At 51.1% G+C, this 18,853-nt stretch overlaps 2 protein-coding genes and 1 pseudogene across 2 annotated transcripts in view; 1 reads left to right on the plus strand and 2 right to left on the minus strand.

The window, feature by feature from the left end:
* The window catches only part of LOC147119209 (uncharacterized), a 139,291-nt pseudogene that overhangs the window by 42,956 nt on the left and 77,482 nt on the right, over positions 1 to 18,853 (plus strand).
* LOC147119210 (uncharacterized) overlaps positions 1 to 18,853 on the minus strand; it is a 96,216-nt gene that overhangs the window by 12,275 nt on the left and 65,088 nt on the right. The window lies entirely within an intron of this gene.
* On the minus strand, positions 4,288 to 15,420 carry LOC147119211 (uncharacterized). Its single transcript, XM_085984911.1, has 2 exons — positions 15,296 to 15,420; positions 4,288 to 5,532 (listed from the first exon to the last, which is right to left on the minus strand). The coding sequence occupies exon 2, from the start codon at positions 5,306 to 5,308 to the stop codon at positions 4,499 to 4,501; it is 810 nt and encodes a 269-aa protein (XP_085841037.1). The 5' UTR covers positions 5,309 to 5,532; positions 15,296 to 15,420; the 3' UTR covers positions 4,288 to 4,498.

Here is an 18,853-nt window from a genome sequence, read left to right on the forward strand (position 1 = left end):
ACGGGGTGATCTAATTTAGGTGTTTAAGATGATTAAAGGAGGTGATAGGGTAGATAGAGAGAAACTACTCCCTCTGGTGGGGTAGTCCACAGCAAGGGGACACAACCTTGAATTTAGACCCAGGCCATTCAGGAGTGATGTCAGGAAGCATAACTTCACACCAATGCTGAGAGGCTGTTTCCCCTGGCTGGAGAGTCGAGAACCAGGGGTCACAGTCTCAGGATAAGGGGTCGGCCATTTCGGACTGAGATGAGGCATGTGACTCTTTGGCATTCTCTACCTAGAGGGCTGTGGGTGATCAGTCATTGAGAATATTCAAGACTGAGGTCGAATTTTGGACACTAAAGGAATTGAGGGATATGGGGATAGGGCGGGAAAGAGCAGGCTCGAGGGGCCCTATAGCCGACTCCTGCTCCTATTTCTTATATCCATAAAGGGTAGTGGAAATCTGGAATTCTCTCCCCCAAAAGCTGCTGAGGTTGGGAACCAATTGAAAATTTCAAAACTATGTGCTAGATTTTTGTTAGGCGAGGATAGTAAGGGTTACAGAATGAAGGTGGGAAGATGGAGTTAAGATACAGATCAGCCATGATCACATTGAATGGCGGAACAGGCTCAAGGGGCTGAATGACTGACTCCTGTCCCTATGTTCCTATTTACAGTGACGACTTTTGTAAACAGCTTTTACCGTGAATTAGACGGGGAGGATACACAGACGGGATTAAACCTGGGCCCCTCCTGTTACTTTGACTCAGTCGCACTGGGCGGTGACTTTACCCACTCAGCCATTGGGAGGAGGGTCCAGTGACCCGGCTGGAAAATGCACGTGTGAGGCCTCAGGTGAGGACAGTGGAACACCCTGTCGACACTCACTGTCGAGGTTCACACATGTAGATTGGGCACATGGGTCACATATTGGAGGGGAACCAGTGAGTGTAGAACTGAACCAAGGCAGAATCAGCACCTTCAGGGGAGGAGAGGGAGGGGAACCAGTGAGTGTACAACTGAACCCAGCCAGAGTCAGCACCTTCAGGGGAGGAGTGGGAGGGGAACCAGTGAGTGTAGAACTGAACCCAGCCAGAGTCAGCACCATCAGGGGAGGAGAGGGAGGGGAACCAGTGAGTGTAGAACTGAACCCAGCCAGAGTCAGCACCTTCAGGGCAGGAGAAGGAGGGGAACCAGTGAGTGTAGAACTGAACCCAGCCAGAGTCAGTACCTTCAGGGGAGGAGTGGGAGGGGAACCAGTGAGTGTAGAACTGAACCCAGCCAGAGTCAGCACCTTCAGGGCAGGAGAAGGAGGGGAACCAGTGAGTGTAGAACTGAACCCAGCCAGAGTCAGCACCTTCAGGGGAGGAGTGCGAGGGGAACCAGTGGGTGCAGAACTGAACCCAGCCAGAGTCAGCACCTTCAGGGCAGGAGAAGGAGGGGAACCAGTGAGTGTAGAACTGAACCCAGCCAGAGTCAGCACCATCAGGGGAGGAGAGGGAGGGGAACCAGTGAGTGTAGAACTGAACCCAGCTAGAGTCAGCACCTTCAGGGGAGGAGAGGGAGGGGAACCAGTGAGTGTAGAACTGAACCCAGCCAGAGTCAGCACCTTCAGGGGAGGAGAGGGAGGGGAACCAGTGAGTGTAGAACTGAACCCAGGCAGAGTCAGCACCTTCAGGGGAGGGGAGGGAGGGGAACCAGTGAGTGTAGAACTGAACCCAGCCAGAGTCAGCACCTTCAGGGGAGGAGAGGGAGGGGAACCAGTGAGTGTAGAACTGAACCCAGCCAGAGTCAGCACCTTCAGGGGAGGGGAGGGAGGGGAACCAGTGAGTGTAGAACTGAACCCAGCCAGAGTCAGCACCATCAGGGGAGGAGGGGGAGGGGAACCAGTGAGTGTAGAACTGAACCCAGCCAGAGTCAGCACCTTCAGGGCAGGAGAAGGAGGGGAACCAGTGAGTGTAGAACTGAACCCAGCCAGAGTCAGCACCTTCAGGGGAGGAGAGGGAGGGGAACCAGTGAGTGTAGAACTGAACCCAGCCAGAGTCAGCACCATCAGGGGAGGAGAGGGAGGGGAGCCAGTGAGTGTAGAACTGAACCCAGCCAGAGTCAGCACCTTCAGGGGAGGAGAGAGAGGGGAACCAGTGAGTGTAGAGCTGAACCCAGCCAGAGTCAGCACCTTCAGGGGAGGAGAGAGAGGGGAACCAGTGAGTGTAGAACTGAACCCAGCCAGAGTCAGCACCTTCAGGGGAGGAGAGGGAGGGGAACCAGTGAGTGTAGAACTGAACCCAGCCAGAGTCAGCACCTTCAGGGGAGGAGAGGGAGGGGAACCAGTGAGTGTAGAACTGAACCCAGCCACAGTCAGCACCTTCAGGGGAGGAGAGGGGAACCAGTGAGTGCAGAACTGAACCCAGCCAGAGTCAGCACCATTAGGGGAGGAGTGGGAGGGGAACCAGTGAGTGTAGAACTGAACCCAGCCAGAGTCAGCACCTTCAGGGGAGGAGAACCAGTGAGTGTAGAACTGAACCCAGCCAGAGTCAGCACCTTCAGGGGAGGAGAACCAGTGAGTGTAGAACTGAACCCAGCCAGAGTCAGCACCTTCAGGGGAGGAGAACCAGTGAGTGTAGAACTGATCCCAGCCAGAGTCAGCACCTTCAGGGAAGGAGAGGGGAACCCGTGAGTGTAGAACTGAACCCAGCCAGAGTCAGCACCTTCAGGGGAGGAGAGGGAGGAAAACCAGTGAGTGTAGAACTGAACCCAGCCAGAGTCAGCACCTTCAGGGAAGGAGAGGGAGGAGAACCAGTGAGTGTAAATGGAAAGGTCGCAACAAACTTCACTTAACTCCAACCCTCTGATTTCTGTTTTGTAGCCATCTTTCCATCCATTCTGCTGCCTGGCCCTTCACTCCACGCGGCCTGACCTGGGTCATCTTGTTGCTCTTACATACCCTTTATGGATAGCAAGCTGGTTACAAACAGGAAACAGAGAGTAGGGGTTGGGAGTAGCTACTCAGACTGGCAAAAGGTGGGAAGTGGTGTTCCACAGAGATTGGTGCTGGGATCACTGTTGTTCATAAAGGATTTGGGCTCAGGAATCAGAAAAACAATTTCAAAGTTTGTCGATGACACCAAATTTGGAGGTAGAATTGATACTGAGGAAGACAAAATGCAAGAAGACATCAATAAATTTCAGAATGGGCGTGTAATTGGCAAATGAATTTCACTATAGATCAGTGTGAGGTGGTGTGTTTTGGTGGGAAGAATAAGGAACCACACACTACTTGGACAAGGGGGTGAAATTGGGTTGCTTTGTGCCTCCAGCGATATTCAGCGGGAGGTTAGCGGCGGCGGTAGCTGGTAGCTCCCTGTGGCACTGCACCGGTGGCAATGACGTCATCGCCGTGCGCAGCACCCCGGCTGCAACCTTGGGTTGTGACCCCTGATCTATCGCTGGACGATATGTCCGACAGGGCCAGGGGTCGTTCCTGCAGCCGCGGCAACGCCTCTTAAAGGGCAGGTGTTGGGCAGCAACTTTTTATTTAGACCGACTGCCAACACCTGCCCCCTTCCCCTTTCTTCTTCGGGGTGCCGCCCGCGATTGCTCAGCCCAGCGCTCCTCTTGATCCGACACCCCGCTCCCCGGTGGTCCAGCAGGGCCCCGGTGTGCACATGGCTAGGCCCCTCCCCTTTAATCAGGGAGTGAGGTCTGCTATGACACGGTGCTATGTGCCGACGGGCGTGGTGCTGTTGCACGAAGTGCCGTGAAATTCACTGTTAGCACCTCAAGAGGGAGGGGAGTGCTTCCAGTAGCACCCCGCCTCCTGCCTGGGGCGCTACCACTGAATTTAATGCGCAGGGGCTCTAACTTTTTTGGGGCGCTAAAATTAGTCCCGGCGACATTAGCGACCCAAAGGGGGCGCCACCGAATTTCCTCCCCCCCCCCCCCCAGTCTAAATGGGCTGGAGGAGCAGAGGGATCCAGGGATACAGATACACAAATCACTAAAAGTAGCGACACACGTTAATAAGGCCATTAAAAGAAAAAGCACTGGGGTACATTCCTAAAGGAGCCTTCTGTTCCATGCCTAGGAGCTCTGAACCATGGGAGAGCGCGGCTGGAACACGTTTCTCACAAGCCTCGAGATTAATCCACATGGCGACGTAGCTGTCAGTGAAGAGAGACGAGAAAGACCAAAGTGCCGTTTGCCCCTCTCAGTGTGGCCCTGAAGGACTGTGTCCAGGCTGAAGTTCTGTTCCCACCGTACGATCCTCCCCCAGATTGTCCTTTCTGAGCTCCAGCCAGGTGATGCTAAACACTCAGGTGGGAAAGACAAAGATCTACAACAATGTGTTTAACACAAAGCTGGTTTATTTGACATCTATCCAGAATATTAAACTCCAGCCCAGTTATAGGAGTTATTAACATCAGCAGAAACAAACCCCAACTGTCAGAATGAACATGGTTCAGTCCTGGATGTGATGAACAGCAGCAATAACAGCAGAATCCAACCTCTGCAGTCACTTGTGAACTCGCTGGTGTCTCAGATGGTGGGATGACTGAGTGAATCCCTTCCCACACACGGAGCAGGTGAACGCCCTCTCCCCAGTGTGAACTCGCTGGTGAATCAGCAGTGTGGATAATCGAGTGAATCCCTTCCCACACACAGAGCAGGTGAATGGTGTCTGCAGGGTGTGAGTGTGATGGTGTTGCAACAGAGCAGTTCTGCTTTTAAAGCTCTTCTCACAGTCAGTACAGTTAAAAGGTCTCTCGTCAGTGTGCACAAGTTGGTGTTCAATGAGATGGGATGATGAAGCGAATCCCTTCCCACACACGGAGCAGTTGAACGGCCTCTCCCCAGTGTGAACTCGATGGTGTGTCAGCAGGTTCGATGACTGAGTGAATCCCTTCCCACACACGGAGCAGGTGAACAGCCTCTCCCCAGTGTGAACTCGCTGATGTGTCAGCAGGTTGGATGAATTTGTGAATCTGTTCCCACACACAGAGCAGGTGAATGGCCTCTCCCCGGTGTGAGTGCGTTGGTGCTTCATCAGATGCTTTCTGCTTTTAAAGCTCTTCTCACAGTCAGAACATTTAAATGGTCTCTTATTAGAGTGAACAAGCTGGTGCGCAGTGAGGCTGGAGGAGATAGTGAATCCCTTCCCACACATGGAGCAGGTGAACGGCCTCTCCCCGGTGTGACTGCGTCGATGAGTTTCCAGCTCAGACGGGTAATGGAACCTTTCCCACAGTCCCCACATTTCCATGGTTTCTCCGTGGTGCAGGTGTCCTTGTGTCTCTCCAGGTTGGATGATCAGTTGAAGCCACATCCACACACAGAACACATGTATGGTTTCTCCCCACTGTGAATGGTGCAATGTTTTTTCAGGCTGTGTAACTGATTAAAGCTCTTTCCACAGTCAGTGCACTGGAACACTCTCACTCGGGTGTGTGTGTCTCGGTGCTTTTCCAGTCACACTGATGTTGAAAACTTCTCCCACCGACAGAACAGACAAACATTTCTCCTTCCACATTCAAAGGCCGATGATATTACCTGTAAAAGCAGTTTACAAAAGTCATCACTATAAGTTCAGGATAAAAATGCAGAAGGTAATTCTAGTTTCTATGGAACATTCTTTCCTCTCTTATTACATAGAATTACACAGATTGTACAGCACAGAAACAGGCCATTCGGCCCAACTGGTCCATGCAGTGTTTATGCTCCACACGAGCCTCCTCCTATCTCTCTTCATCTCACCCTATCAGCATCTCCTTCTATTCCGTTCTCCCATGTGTTTATCCAGCTTCCCCTTAAATGCATCCCTGCTCTTCACCTCAACTACTCCCTGTGGCAGCAAGTTCCACATTCTCAGCACTCTCTGGGTGAAGGAGTTTAATCCAAATAGGACTTTCCTGGGCAGCCAATGAGCACTGCTGCCTCTTCTGTGCATTTCCTGGCGAGGCGAAACAGTTGATATTTTCTGATCAAAAAGAGCTGAGCTCGGCAGCATTAGTCCTGTTTTGCATCCTTTGGAGGCCAGGTGTACGAGCAGAGTGAGCGCAGCCTTCACAGCAACCACAATAAAATTGTTACAGTTGTGAAGGAACTTTGTGTCAGTGCACTGGACCACAAACAAAGTATGTGTGTCGATTATTGTCTGACTGCGCTACTGTGATATTTTAAAGGTGCTCCATAAAGGTAAATTGTTCTTGGTTTGAGTTGGCGGTGTGTAAATGCTGCCCTTCTCACAGCCTGTAAAAGGAGTTTACAAAAGCCATCACTGTGAGTCCAGGATAGATCCACAAACAGGACGGCCCTGGTAGACCCATCGTTTCAGCCTGTTCTTGCCCCACGGATCTTATCTCTTCCTATCTCGACTCTATCTTTTCTCCCCTTGTCCAGTCTCTTCCCACCTACATCCGTGACTTTTCGGACGCCCTCCGCCACTTTAACAGTTTCCAGTTTCCTGGCCCCAACCGCCTCCTTTTCACCATGGACGTACAATCCCTCTACACCTCCATCCCCCACCAGGATGGCCTGAGGGCGCTCCGCTTCTTCCACCGGTCCCCATCCACCACTACCCTCCTCCGCCTGGCTGAACTTGTTCTCACATTGAACAACTTCTCCTTTAACTCCACTCATTTCCTCCAAATCAAAGGTGTTGCTATGGGTACCCGCATGGGTCCTAGCTATGCCTGCCTTTTCGTGGGATATGTGGAACACTCTTTGTTCCAGTCCTACTCAGGTCCCCTCCCTCACCCCTTTTTCCGATACATTGATGACTGTATCAGTGCCGTTTCCTGCTCTCGCCCTGAACTTGACAATTTCATTCACTTTGCCTCCAATTTCCACCCTTCCCTCACCTTCACATGGTCCATCTCTGACTCTACCCTTCCCTTCCTCGACTTCTCCGTCTCCATCTCTGGGGTTAGGTTATTGACCAATATTCACTACAAGCCCACTGACTCCCACAGCTACCTGGACTACACTTCCTCCCACCCCGCCTCCTGTAAGGACTCTATTCCATTCTCCCAGTTTCTCCGTCTCCGCCGCATTGGCTATTGACCAATATTCATTGACGATGCCACCTTCCACACCAGTGCTTCCGACATGTCTTCCTTTTTCCTCAACCGAGGATTCCCCTCTACTGTGGTTGACACAGCCCTCGACCGTGTCTGTTCTGTTGCGTCCGTGTATAATAAGACACAGACCGCGGAGAACGGTACAACAGGTGTTTACTCAACGTGGCTCACACTGCAACTGCCTGTACAGATTACTACTCAGTGCTATGTACAGGTGTGGTCACTGCCGGTACTACAGTATACATGAGCTGTAAAAAGTAGTTCCCCTCTTAAAGGTATATACATTACAATTCCTCCCCTTTTAGATTAACAGTACCATAACACTCATTTAACAATTAAATATCAAACTAATTACAATTAACACTTTTAACATGCAACATTAGCTGAAAATAGTCTATTTATATATTCAGTCTTTGGGGAGGCCTCCTGATCCTTTCTGGATAGTGCCTTTCCCGAGTGTCTTGCTCTTGGTGCGGAGGCGATTCTGGCCCCCTGTTGTCGGTTGGTTCATCAGCTTCCGATGCTACTGTTTCTGGGGTAGATGCGACCTGTACGTCGGGTTCATCACCAGGTACGTATGGGCGAGGGATGGGGTTGACTTGTTCCTGTGACTCTAGGATCTGGTCAGCATGGCGTCTCACGATGCTCTCCCCAACGTCCACTGTGTACATTAGTGGCCCCTGCCGTGTGCATATCGTTCCTGGCTGCCATTTTTCTGTTCGGTAGTCGCGGGCCAAGACTGGTTGCCCTACATTGAAGCTCCTTGTTGGCTTCTCATGGATGTGCTAGAATTGCTTACTCTCAACATCTCTTCATACGTTTGGTCTGAGCAAATCCAGGCGAGATCTTAACCTTCGGTTAAAGAACATCATGGCTGGGGCCTGGTTGGTGACTGCATGTGTCGCAGCCATAGAGGGAGTGCAGCGAAGGTTCACCAGACTGATTCCTGGGATGGCAGGACTGTCGTATGAGGAGCGATTGGGTCGACTAAGCCTGTATTCACTAGAGTTTAGAAGAATGAGAGGGGAGCTCATTGAAATTCTGACAGGGCTAGACAGACTGGATGCAGGGAGGATGTTTCCCCTGGCTGGGGGTCTAGAACCAGGGGTCACAGTCTCAGGATACGGGGTCGGCCATTTAGGACTGAGATGAGGAGAAATTTCTTTACTCAGGAGGGTGGTGAACCTGTGGAATTCTCTACCACAGAAGGCTGTGGAGGCCAAGTCACTGAATATATTTAAGAAGGAGATAGATAGATTTCTAGACACAAAAGGCATCAAGGGGTACGGGGAGAGAGCGGAAATATGATATTGAGATAGAGGATCAGCCATGATCATATTGAATGGCGGAGCAGGCTCGAAGGGCTGAATGGCCTACTCCTGCTCCTATTTTCTATGTTTCTATTCCGGTAGGCCAACAGGAAATTGTCCGCCTTGTGCTGCAGCGGAATGTTGTCATTGTACATAGCCTTTATTGCCTTCTTAAAGGTTTGTACGAACCTCTCAGCCAATCCATTTGTGGCTGGATGATACGGGGCGGATGTGTAATGCCTTACCCCATTCTTTTTCAAGAACCTCCAGAACTCTTCGGACACAAACTGTGGTCCGTTGTCGGAGCAAATCTGTTCTGGCAAGCCATTCCTGGCAAAAATGGTCCGTAGGACTGCAATAAATCAAATCAAATCAACTTTTATTGTCATTGTTAGTGCACAAGTGCAGTACAACGAAATGTAGGCTTGCTGCTCCCGAGAGTGTACAATTTGGATTAGGACACTTAAACATTTCAACATACATTTGTACATATATATTAGCATAAATATGACCATAATAAAGTGCATCGGCAGATGTGCAGGCTTTAGTGTTTATTTGTGGAGTTCAGTAGGATGACAGCCCTGGGAAAGAAGCTGTTCCTAAATCTGGTCGTATGGGTGCGAATGCATCTGTAGCGTCTTCCAGATGGTAGGAGGGCGAACAGACTGTGGCTGGGGTGGGTAGGGTCTTTGATGATGGACCGTGCCCTCCGTAGGCAGCGTTTCTGATATATATGTTCTATGGTCGGTAGCCGGGTACCGGTGATGCGTTGGGCAGTTTTGACTACCCGCTGCAGGGCTTTCCGGTCATGGGAGCTACAGCTGCCGTACCATACCGTGATACAGTTTGTCAGGATGCAGAATAGTTTTCTCCGTGGTGGTGGAGGACATTTTGATGACCTCAGGCCATTTCAAGTGCGCATCCACGGCCAATAAAAACATTGAGTCCATGAATGGACCAGCAAAATCAAGATGCACTCGTTGCCATGGAGATGAGGGCCACTCCCATGGGTGTAGAGGGGCCTGTGGTGGTGCATTTTGGACTTTCTGGCATCCTGAGCAGCTCTTGGTCAGGTCCTCGATTTGTTTATCGATTCCCGGCCACCAGACATAAGCCCTGGCTAGGCTTTTCATTTTTACCCCTCCCAGATGACCCTCATGAACCTCATTGAGCACTCTATCCCTTAACTTGGGTGGAATTACCACTCGGGATCCACACATCAAGGTCCCCCGGCACACTGACAGCTGTTCTCTCCTTGTCGAGAATGCTGGCAACAGTGAGTCGCCATGTGCTGGCCATCCCTTCACCGTCAAATCATATACCCGAGACAGTGTCGGGTCATTTCGGGTTTCCTTTTCGATACAAGCGTTAGTTACCAGTAGGTATTCAACTATAGTCAAATGGAATATTTCGACAGGATCCACTGCTGGTGCTTCCTCCGCAGTAGGCAGTGGCAGGTGTGATAGCCCATCAGCATTTCCATGCTGTTTCGTGCCCTTATATTCAATCTCATAGTGGTGCGCCCCTAGAAAAAGTGACCATCTTTGTAGTCGTTGCGCAGTCATCACCGGAACGCCCTTCTTCGGATTAAAAATGGAGACAAGAGGCTGGTGATCAGTCAGCAAGGTGAATTTCTGCCCGTACAGTTAGTGATTGAACTTTTTCACTCCCCACACTAGGCTGAGGGCCTCCCTGTCAATCTGGGCGTAGTTACCCTCAGCTGAGGATAGTGATCGTGACGCAAAGGCTATTGGCCTCTCTGAGCCGTCCGAGAATTTGTGCGACAGCACCGCTCCAATGCCGTAGGGTGACGCATCACATGCCAACCGAATTGGTAATGCTGGGTTGTAATGGGCCAAAAGCTCTTTCGATGTGATTAGTGTTTTGCTCTTCTGGAAAGCTCGTCTACATTCGTCACTCCACTTCCATGGCACCCCAGTTTGCAGTAGGGTGTTCAGTGGGTGTAGTATTGTAGACAAATTTGGCAAGAACTTATGGTAGTAGTTTACCAGCCCGAGGAACGACCTCAGTTGTGACACATTTTCCGGTGCTGGAGCCTTGACTACTGCCTCAATCTTCTCTGGGGACTTATGTAACCCCTCTTTATCGATAACGTGGCCACAATACGAGATCTGTTTTCTAAAAAACTCGCATTTGGGGCAGTTAGCTCAGAGCCCATATTCCTGCAATCTAGTGAGCACATGCTCCAGGTTGGCAAGGTGATCACTGTCATTTTCGCCCGTGACCAGGATGTCGTCCAAATAACACTGGGTCCCTGGGATCCCTTGCAGGACTTGTTCCATTGCCCTCTGCCAAATAGCCGGAGCTGATTCTACCCCGAATACCAGCCGGTTGTATTGGTAGAGACCTTTATGGGTGTTGATTGTGAGGTATTTTTTTGATGCTTCTTCTACCTCCATTTGCAGATACGCCTGGGCCAGATCAATCTCAGTGAAGCGTTTCCCTCCAGATAGCGAGGCGAAAATATCTTCAATCTGCGGAAGTGGATATTGTACGGTGTGAAGGACCGGGTTCGCTGTTACCTTAAAGTCCCCACAGATGCGAACCTTCCTTGGTTCCCCGGGCGTGCTGCTCAACGACTTTTTCATCACAGGGACGATGGGTGTAGCCCACTCGCTCCAGTCTACCTTGGACAGTACACCTGAACGTTCCAGACTCTCCAGCTCTGCTTCGACGGCTGGGCGGGTCGCATAAGGTCATAAAAAATTTTGGGCTTGCATTTTCTTCAATTTTAATCGTCGCTGTCATGCCGTTTAGTGTTCCGAGCCCTTGCTGGAACACTTCTTTCGCGTCAGTTAGGATCTTTGACAGTCACCCAGGTGTGACGTCATCATCCTTTTTGTCAGCTAGTCAGTGCCTGTATGGAAAGCCAATCCAGTTGTATTTTCCGGATCCATTCACGTCCCAGTAATGGTGGTCCTCCATCTTGCAATACATACAGGTCTAGTTTTGGTGTTTCCTTACCGTTATATATAACGGTCACCCTTATTTTTCCTTTGGGGTAGACTTTTTGCCCCGTGTACGTCTTCAAAATAATTTTTGTGTCTCTCAAGGGTATTGTGAGAATAGCCGCTCATAGTCCCGTCGGTTTATGACTGTTAGGGCTGATCCTGGGTCCAATTCCAACTTTACCTGGACTCCTGCTAACTTGAGAGTGACCCAAATGGTTCGGTGATCCTCCATTGTGATCATATTATGTAGTTTCAGACAACTCAGTTCCCTGCTTTCGGAGTCGTTATCACTCTTTTGTTCGTCTGAACTATTCTCCGTCATCTTATGTACCTTCTTGTACTTTCCTTTGGTAGGTTTCTTATTGCTGGTTTTCTTTCCCGACCTGCAGACTCGTGCTATGTGTCCTACTTTTCCACACTGTCTGCACACTTTGTCTTTGAACCAGCAATCATTCTGGTCGTGTGTTGTTCTGCCGCAGCGATAGCACTTCTGTGTTCCATATGACATTTCGTTTGTGCCATATTCTTGCGGTCTCTGTTGTATCTCTGCAGCGCCCCGTGCTGCTGCTTCATATGATACTGCAATGCTGAAAGCCTTTTCCAGCGTAAGGTCCTTTTCAGATAAAAGCCGTTTCTGGGTTCCTTCACTTTGAAGCCCACACACAAACTTGTCCCTTAAGGTATCTGCCAGTCCCGCTCCAAACTGGCAGTGTTTCGATAGTTTGCGCAGTTCTGTTAAATAATCAGCATTGCTTTCATCCTTATGCTGGTTCCATTTGTGAAACTTGAATCTTTCTGCTATCAGCAGCGGTGTGGGGTTTAAATGTTCCTTTAGTATCGTTACTATGTCTTCAAAACTCTTTTCCATTGGCTTCGTTGGGGTTACTAGATTTCGTAATAAACCATACGTCTTTGCACCCATTAAATTTAACAATACCGACGCTTTCTTGTCATCTGACACCTCATTTGCCTTGCAGTATACCTCTATTCATTCAACATATGTAGCCCAATCTTCGACTTCATTGTCAAATGCGGTGATACTGCCACTCTTCGGCATTTTGGGTGTGGTTTAAAATGGCGTCTTCCAATGGCTTAAAATGGCATCTCCCGCGCTTTCCTTCCTCCCCCGCTGCTGCCAACGCCGATCCCGGCGGTTCTCGTGGCAATGGCGGCGCCCTGTAGGTTTCGCGCGCTTCTCCTGCGCTGCTGCCAACGCCGCTCTCGGCGGTCCTCGTGGCAATGGCGGCGCCTCGCGGGTTTCTGCGCGTCTCTCTCTCCCTCTCTTCGACGCTGCTCGGCCCCTGAACACCGGCTGCACCCTGTGCGCTCTGCCCTCTCTCTCTCTCCCCCGTCGACGCTGCTCGGCCCTTTGCTGTGCCGCTCGGTCGGGCTCTAGCCCACCGCTGTCCGGGAAGGGTCTGCGCACTACCTGTTGCCAGCCCGTTTCTCTGGACCACCTCGACTGGAAAGCCAAGCCTGGCTCTCGACAGCCTCCCCCGCAATTCTCGAGTCTCTGCTGGATGACTGGGCGGTTGCCCATGGTCGACACCCGAGTCTCTGGCCTTGACCTCCAATCCACTGATCTCCAGGAACGAATCCCCGGGAGGTGATGCAGAGTTGCAGGTAGGTTCGAAACTGCCTCGTCGCCAATTTTGCATCCGTGTATAATAAGACACAGGCTGCGGAGAACGGTACAACAGGTGTTTACTCAACGTGGCTCACACTGCAACTGCCTGTACAGGTTACTACTCAGTGCTATATACAGGTGTGGTCACTGCCGGTACTACAGTATACATGAGCTGCAAAAAAGTAGTTCCCCCCTTAAATAAAGGTATATACATTACACGTTCTATCTCCCGCACTTCTGCCCTCACCCCTGCCCCTCCCTCCTGGAACCACGATAGGGTTCCCCTTGTCCTCACCTTTCACCCCACCAGCCTCCACATTCAACGGATCATCCTCCGCCATTTCTGCTACCTCCAAAGTGACCCCACCATCAAATGCATCTTCCCCTCCCCTTTCAGCATTCCGTAGGGACCGCTCCCTCCGAGACACCCTAGTCCACTCCTCCATCACCCCCAGCACCCCTTCCCCTGGCACCTTCCCGTGCAAGCGCAGGAAATGTAACACCTGCCCCTATACCTCTCCGCTTCCCACTGTCCAGGGCCCCAAACACCCCTTCCAGTTGAAACAGCGATTTACTTGTTCTTCTTGCAATCTAGGATACTGTATTCGTTGCTCACGATGCGGTCTCCTCTACATTGGGGAGACCAAACGCAGATTGGGTGACCGCTTTGCGAAACACCTCCGTTCAGTCCGTAACGGTGACCCCGAGCTTCTGGTCGCCTGTCATTTTAATTCACCGCTCCATTCCCACTCGGACCTCACCGTGCTCGGGCTCTTGCATTGTTCCACGGAAGCTCACCGTAAACTCGAGGAACAGCACCTCATCTTCCGATTAGGCACTTTGCAGCCTTCTGGACTCAATATCGAGTTCAAAAATTTCAGATCATAACCTCGGCCCCTATTACATTTTTACTTATATTTTTTATCCACCCCTTTGCGGTTTCTCCCTTCCCCCCCCTTTCCTTTTTTTTTCTCTCTCCCACATGGCAGCTGTCTCCCATTCTGCCAGAACATTTCACACCTAATCTGAGCCGTCTTTTGTCTCCACTGTCCGATCACCATCTCGTCTCGTTTTGAATACCTCTTAATGTCTCTTCACTTCTTTTGTTCTGTCCCAGCCCTACCTTTCGATCTATTTCATTTCCAGTTTTGAAAAAGGGTTAGACCCGAAACGTCGACTCTAATTTCTCTCCACGGATGTTGCCTGGCCTGCTGAGTTTTTCCAGCATTTTTTGTTGAAATTGACTAGATTCTCTCCTCCTGGTTCCTGCTGCCCCCTGAGCCTCTCAAGATGGCGGCCGTTAACCCAGGCCTGTCACCGGGAGAAAGCCACGCAGCTGCCGCCCCGCTCGGGGCAAACGCCCGGCCCGGAGGCTCTTGTTCGGGGCCTGAGGCCAACCCCGTGTGTGTGAAGCAGATAATGTTGAGTGTTTTAATAATGGGGCCTGGGGCCGCACTCGGGGTGTGAGCAGCCCGCGTCCCCCCGGGGTTCATAAACCCGCTCCCTGAGCTCGGGGTGTGAGCAACCCGCGTCCCCCCGGGGTTCATAAACCCGCTCCCTGAGCTCGGGGTGTGAGCAACCCGCGTCCCCCCGGGGTTCATGAACCCGCTCCCTGAGCTCGGGGTGTGAGCAGCCCGCGTCCCCCCGGGGTTCATAAACCCGCTCCCTGAGCTCGGGGTGTGAGCGGCCCGCGTCCCCCCGGGGTTCATGAACCCGCTCCCTGAGCTCGGGGTGTGAGCGGCCCGCGTCCCCCCGGGGTTCATGAACCCGCTCCCTGAGCTCGGGGTGTGAGCAGCCCGCGTCCCCCCGGGTTCATGAACCCGCTCCCTGAGCTCGGGGTGTGAGCAGCCCGCGTCCCCCCGGGTTCATGAACCCGCTCCCTGAGCTCGGGGTGTGAGCGGCCCGCGTCCCCCCGAGGTTCATGAACCCGCTCCCTGAGCTCGGGGTGTGAGCAGCCCGCGTCCCCCCGGGGTTCATGAACCCGCTCCCTGAGCTCGGGGTGTGAGCGGCCCGCGTCCCCCTGGGGTTCATGAACCCGCTCCCTGAGCTCGGGGTGTGAGCAGCACGCGTCCCCCCGTGTTCATAAACCCGCTCCCTGAGATCGGGGTGTGAGCGGCCCGCGTCCCCCCGGGGTTCATGAACCTGCTCCCTGAGCTCGGGGTGTGAGCGGCCCGAATCCCCCCGGGGTTCATGAACCCGCTCTCTGAGCTCGGGGTGTGAGCGGCCCGCGTCCCCCCGGGGTTCATGAACCCGCTGCCTGAGCTCGGGGTGTGAGCGGCCCGAGTCCCCCCGGGGTTCATGAACCCGCTCTCTGAGCTCTCTCACCTGATGTGTCAGCGGCTGTTGCCAAGATCCGCGCAAGCTCAGCTCACACTGCCCGGGTGATTGACGGGAGCTCCGGACCAATAGGAAGAGCGGGGGCGGGACTGGAGGACCGAGCAGGCGGCGGGTCCTCCAAGCAATCGGACTGTGTGAGGGGCGGGCGTGACCTTTAAACCGGAACAACAGATGGTGAGCTGAGCATGCGCGGGAGAGGCTGATTGTTGGGCAGTGTGAGCTGAGCATGCGCGGGAGGGGCTGATTGATGGTCAGTGTGAGCTGAGCATGCGCGGGAGCGGCTGATTGTTGGGCAGTGTGAGCTGAGCATGCGCAGGAGAGGCTGATTGTTGGGCAGTGTGAGCTGAGCATGCGCGGGAGAGGCTGATTGTTGGGCAGTGTGAGCTGAGCATGCGCGGGTGGCGAGGCTACAGCAGGTCAGAGGGTGGCGGGTTAATGAACCCCGGGGGGACGCGGGCTTCACACACCCCGAGTGCGGCCCCAGGCCCGATTATAAGAGCAGTGAACATTATCCGCCCCCACCAGTGGGTTCCCGTTTCGCTCCGGCCCGAATCTCAACAAAGCGCCAAACTCCGGGACAGACAGGAAGTGAGTCAGGGAGCGTCTGTAAATGGAGGAGAAATGCTGACTGGTCAGGGAGCGTCTGTAAATGGAGGAGAAATGCTGACTGATCAGGGAGCGTCTGTAAATGGGGGAGAAAGGGTGACTGGTCAGGGAGTGTCTGTAAATGGAGGAGAAATGGAGACTGGTCAGGGAGCGTGTGTAAATGGAGGAGAAATGGGGACTGGTCAGGGAGCGTCTGGAAATGGAGGAGATATGGTGACTGGTCGGAGTGTCTGGAAATGGAGGAGAAATGGAGACTGGTCAGGGAGCATTTGTAAATGGAGGAATTACTCAGTATTTTGTGGCTGTTGGTTTTTGTGAACAAATATATCTGATTTTAATGAGACGCTTTTCTGTGTCCCAGCCTCTGTAAATACTGGCTGTAAAACTAGTAGGGAGCAGAAACAAAGGCCAACAGTAAAGAGGCTCAATGTGCAGAAAAATATTAAACAGGCAAAGGTGAAGGCACTTGTTGCAAATGCTACGTGCATTTAGATAAAGGTGGATGAATTAATGGCACTAATAGAAGTACAGTAAATGGGTATGATGTAATTGCCATTGCAGAGACATGGTTGCAGGGTAAACTGGGAACTGAATGTTTCTGGGTACTCATTTAGGAAGGACAGACAAAAAGGAAAAGGAGGTGGCGTAGCGCTGTTAATAAGCGATGAGATCGGTACGGTAGAGATAAAAGATCTTGGCTTGGCAGATCGTGATGTAGAACCGGAATCAGTTTGGGTGGAGCTAAGAAACAGCAAAGGGTGGAAAACATTGGTGGGAGTTGTGTATAGGCCACCAAACAGTAATGGTAATGTAGGGCACAGTATCAATCAAGAGATTAGAAGTGCATGTAACAAGGGCAATACGGTAATCATGGGGGACTTTAATCTACATATTGACTGGGCAAATCAAATTACCACAAATGGAGGACGAATTCTTGGAATGCATGCGAGATTGTTTCCTGGATCAGAATGTGGAGGAAGCAACCAGGGAACAGGCTATTCTGGATCTGGTACTGTGTAATGGGAAAGGGGTAATCAATAATCTTGTGGTAAAGGGTCCTTTAGGGACAAGTGACCATAATATGATTGAAGTTTACATTAAGTTTGAGAGTGATGTAGTCCAATCTGAAACTAAGGTCTTCAATCTAAAGGGAGGTAACTACAAGGGTATGAGGGACAAGTTGGCCATGGTAGATTGGGAGACTACACTAAAAGGTTTGAAGGTGGACATACAATGGCTAACATTCAAGATAATAATGCATAATTTGCAACAAACATGTATTCCTCTCGGGCATAAAAACCCAAAAGGAAAAGTGATCCAACCATGGCTAACAAAAGAAATTAAAGCTAGTATTAAGCCAAAGGAGGAAGCTTATAAAGTTGCCAGAAAAAGCAGCCAGCCTGAGGATTGGGATCATTTTAGAAATCAGCAAAGGGGGACCAAGAAATTGATAAAGAAAGGGAAAATGGAATATGAGCACAAACTAGCGAAAAATATAAAAACGGATTGTAAAAGCTTCTATAGGTATGTAAAAAGGAAAAGACTGGCGAAGGTAAATGTAGGTCCTTTACAGTCAGAGACGGGGGAATTTATAATGGGGAATGAGGAAATGGAAGAGAAATTTAAGTAAATACTTTGTTTCTGTCTTCACGGAGGAAGACATAGAAACATAGAAGATCGGAGCAGGAGTAGGCCATTCGGCCCCTCGAGCCTGCTCCGCCATTCAATAAAATCATGGCTGATCATCCAAATTCAGTACCCTGTTCCTGCCTTCTCTCCATATCCCTTGATCCCTTTAGCCTTAAGAAATATATCCAAATCCTTCTTGAATATATTTAATGAATTGGCCTCTACTGCTTTCTTTGGCAGAGAATTCCACAGGTTCACCACTCTCTGGGTGAAGAAATTCCTCCTCATCTCTGTCCTAAATGGCTTACCCCTTATCCTCAGACTGTGACCCCTGGTTCTGGACTCCCCGACCATTGGGAACATCCTTCCAGCATCTAGTCTGTCTAGTCCTGTTAGAATTTTATAAGTTTCGATGAGATCCCCTCTCATTCTTCTAAACTCCAGCGAGTACAAGCCCAATCGACCCAATCTCTCCTCATATGTCATTCCTGCCATCCCAGGTATCTGCCTGGTGAGTCTTCGCTGCACGCCTTCCATGGCAAGAACATCCTCAGATAAGGCGACCAAAACTGCACACAATACTCAAGATGTGACCTCACCAAGGCCCTGTACAACTGCAGCAAGACATCCTTGTTCCTGTACTCAAACCCTCTCGCTACGAAGGCCAATATACCATTTGCCTTCTTAACCGCCTGCTGCACCTGCATGCTTACCTTCAGCGACTGGTGCACAAGGACACCCAGGTCTCGTTGCACTTCCCCTTCTCCCAATCTATTGCCATTCAGATAATAATCTGCCTTCCTGTTTTTGACACCAAAGTGGATAACCTCGCATTTATCCACGTTATATTGCATCTGCCATGCTTCTGCCCAATCACCCAACCTGTCCAAATCATACTGGAGTTTCTCGCCATCCTCCTCACAGCACACACGCCCACCCAGCTTTGTGTCATCTGCAAACTTGGAGATATTACATCTAGTTCCCTCGTCCAGATCATTAATATATATTGTGAATAGCTGGGGTCCAAGGACTGATCCCTGCGGTACCCCACTAGTCACTGCCTGCCACTTGGAAAAAGACCCATTTATTCCAACTCTTTCCTTTCTGTCTGCCAACCAGTTCTCTATCCAAGTCAATACCTTGCCCCCAATCCCATGTGCCTTAATTTTACACGCTAATCTCTTATGCGGGACCTTATCGAAAGCCTTTTGAAAAACCAAATACACCACATCCACTGGTTCTCCCTTATCTATTTTACCAGTTACAACCTCAAAAAATCCCAGTAGATTAGTCAAGCACGATTTACCTTTT

The sequence above is a fragment of the Somniosus microcephalus genome, chromosome 4 (genome assembly GCF_052327205.1).
Source record: "Somniosus microcephalus isolate GS21.2 chromosome 4, FLI_Smic_1.0, whole genome shotgun sequence".
Classification (NCBI taxonomy): domain Eukaryota; kingdom Metazoa; phylum Chordata; class Chondrichthyes; order Squaliformes; family Somniosidae; genus Somniosus; species Somniosus microcephalus.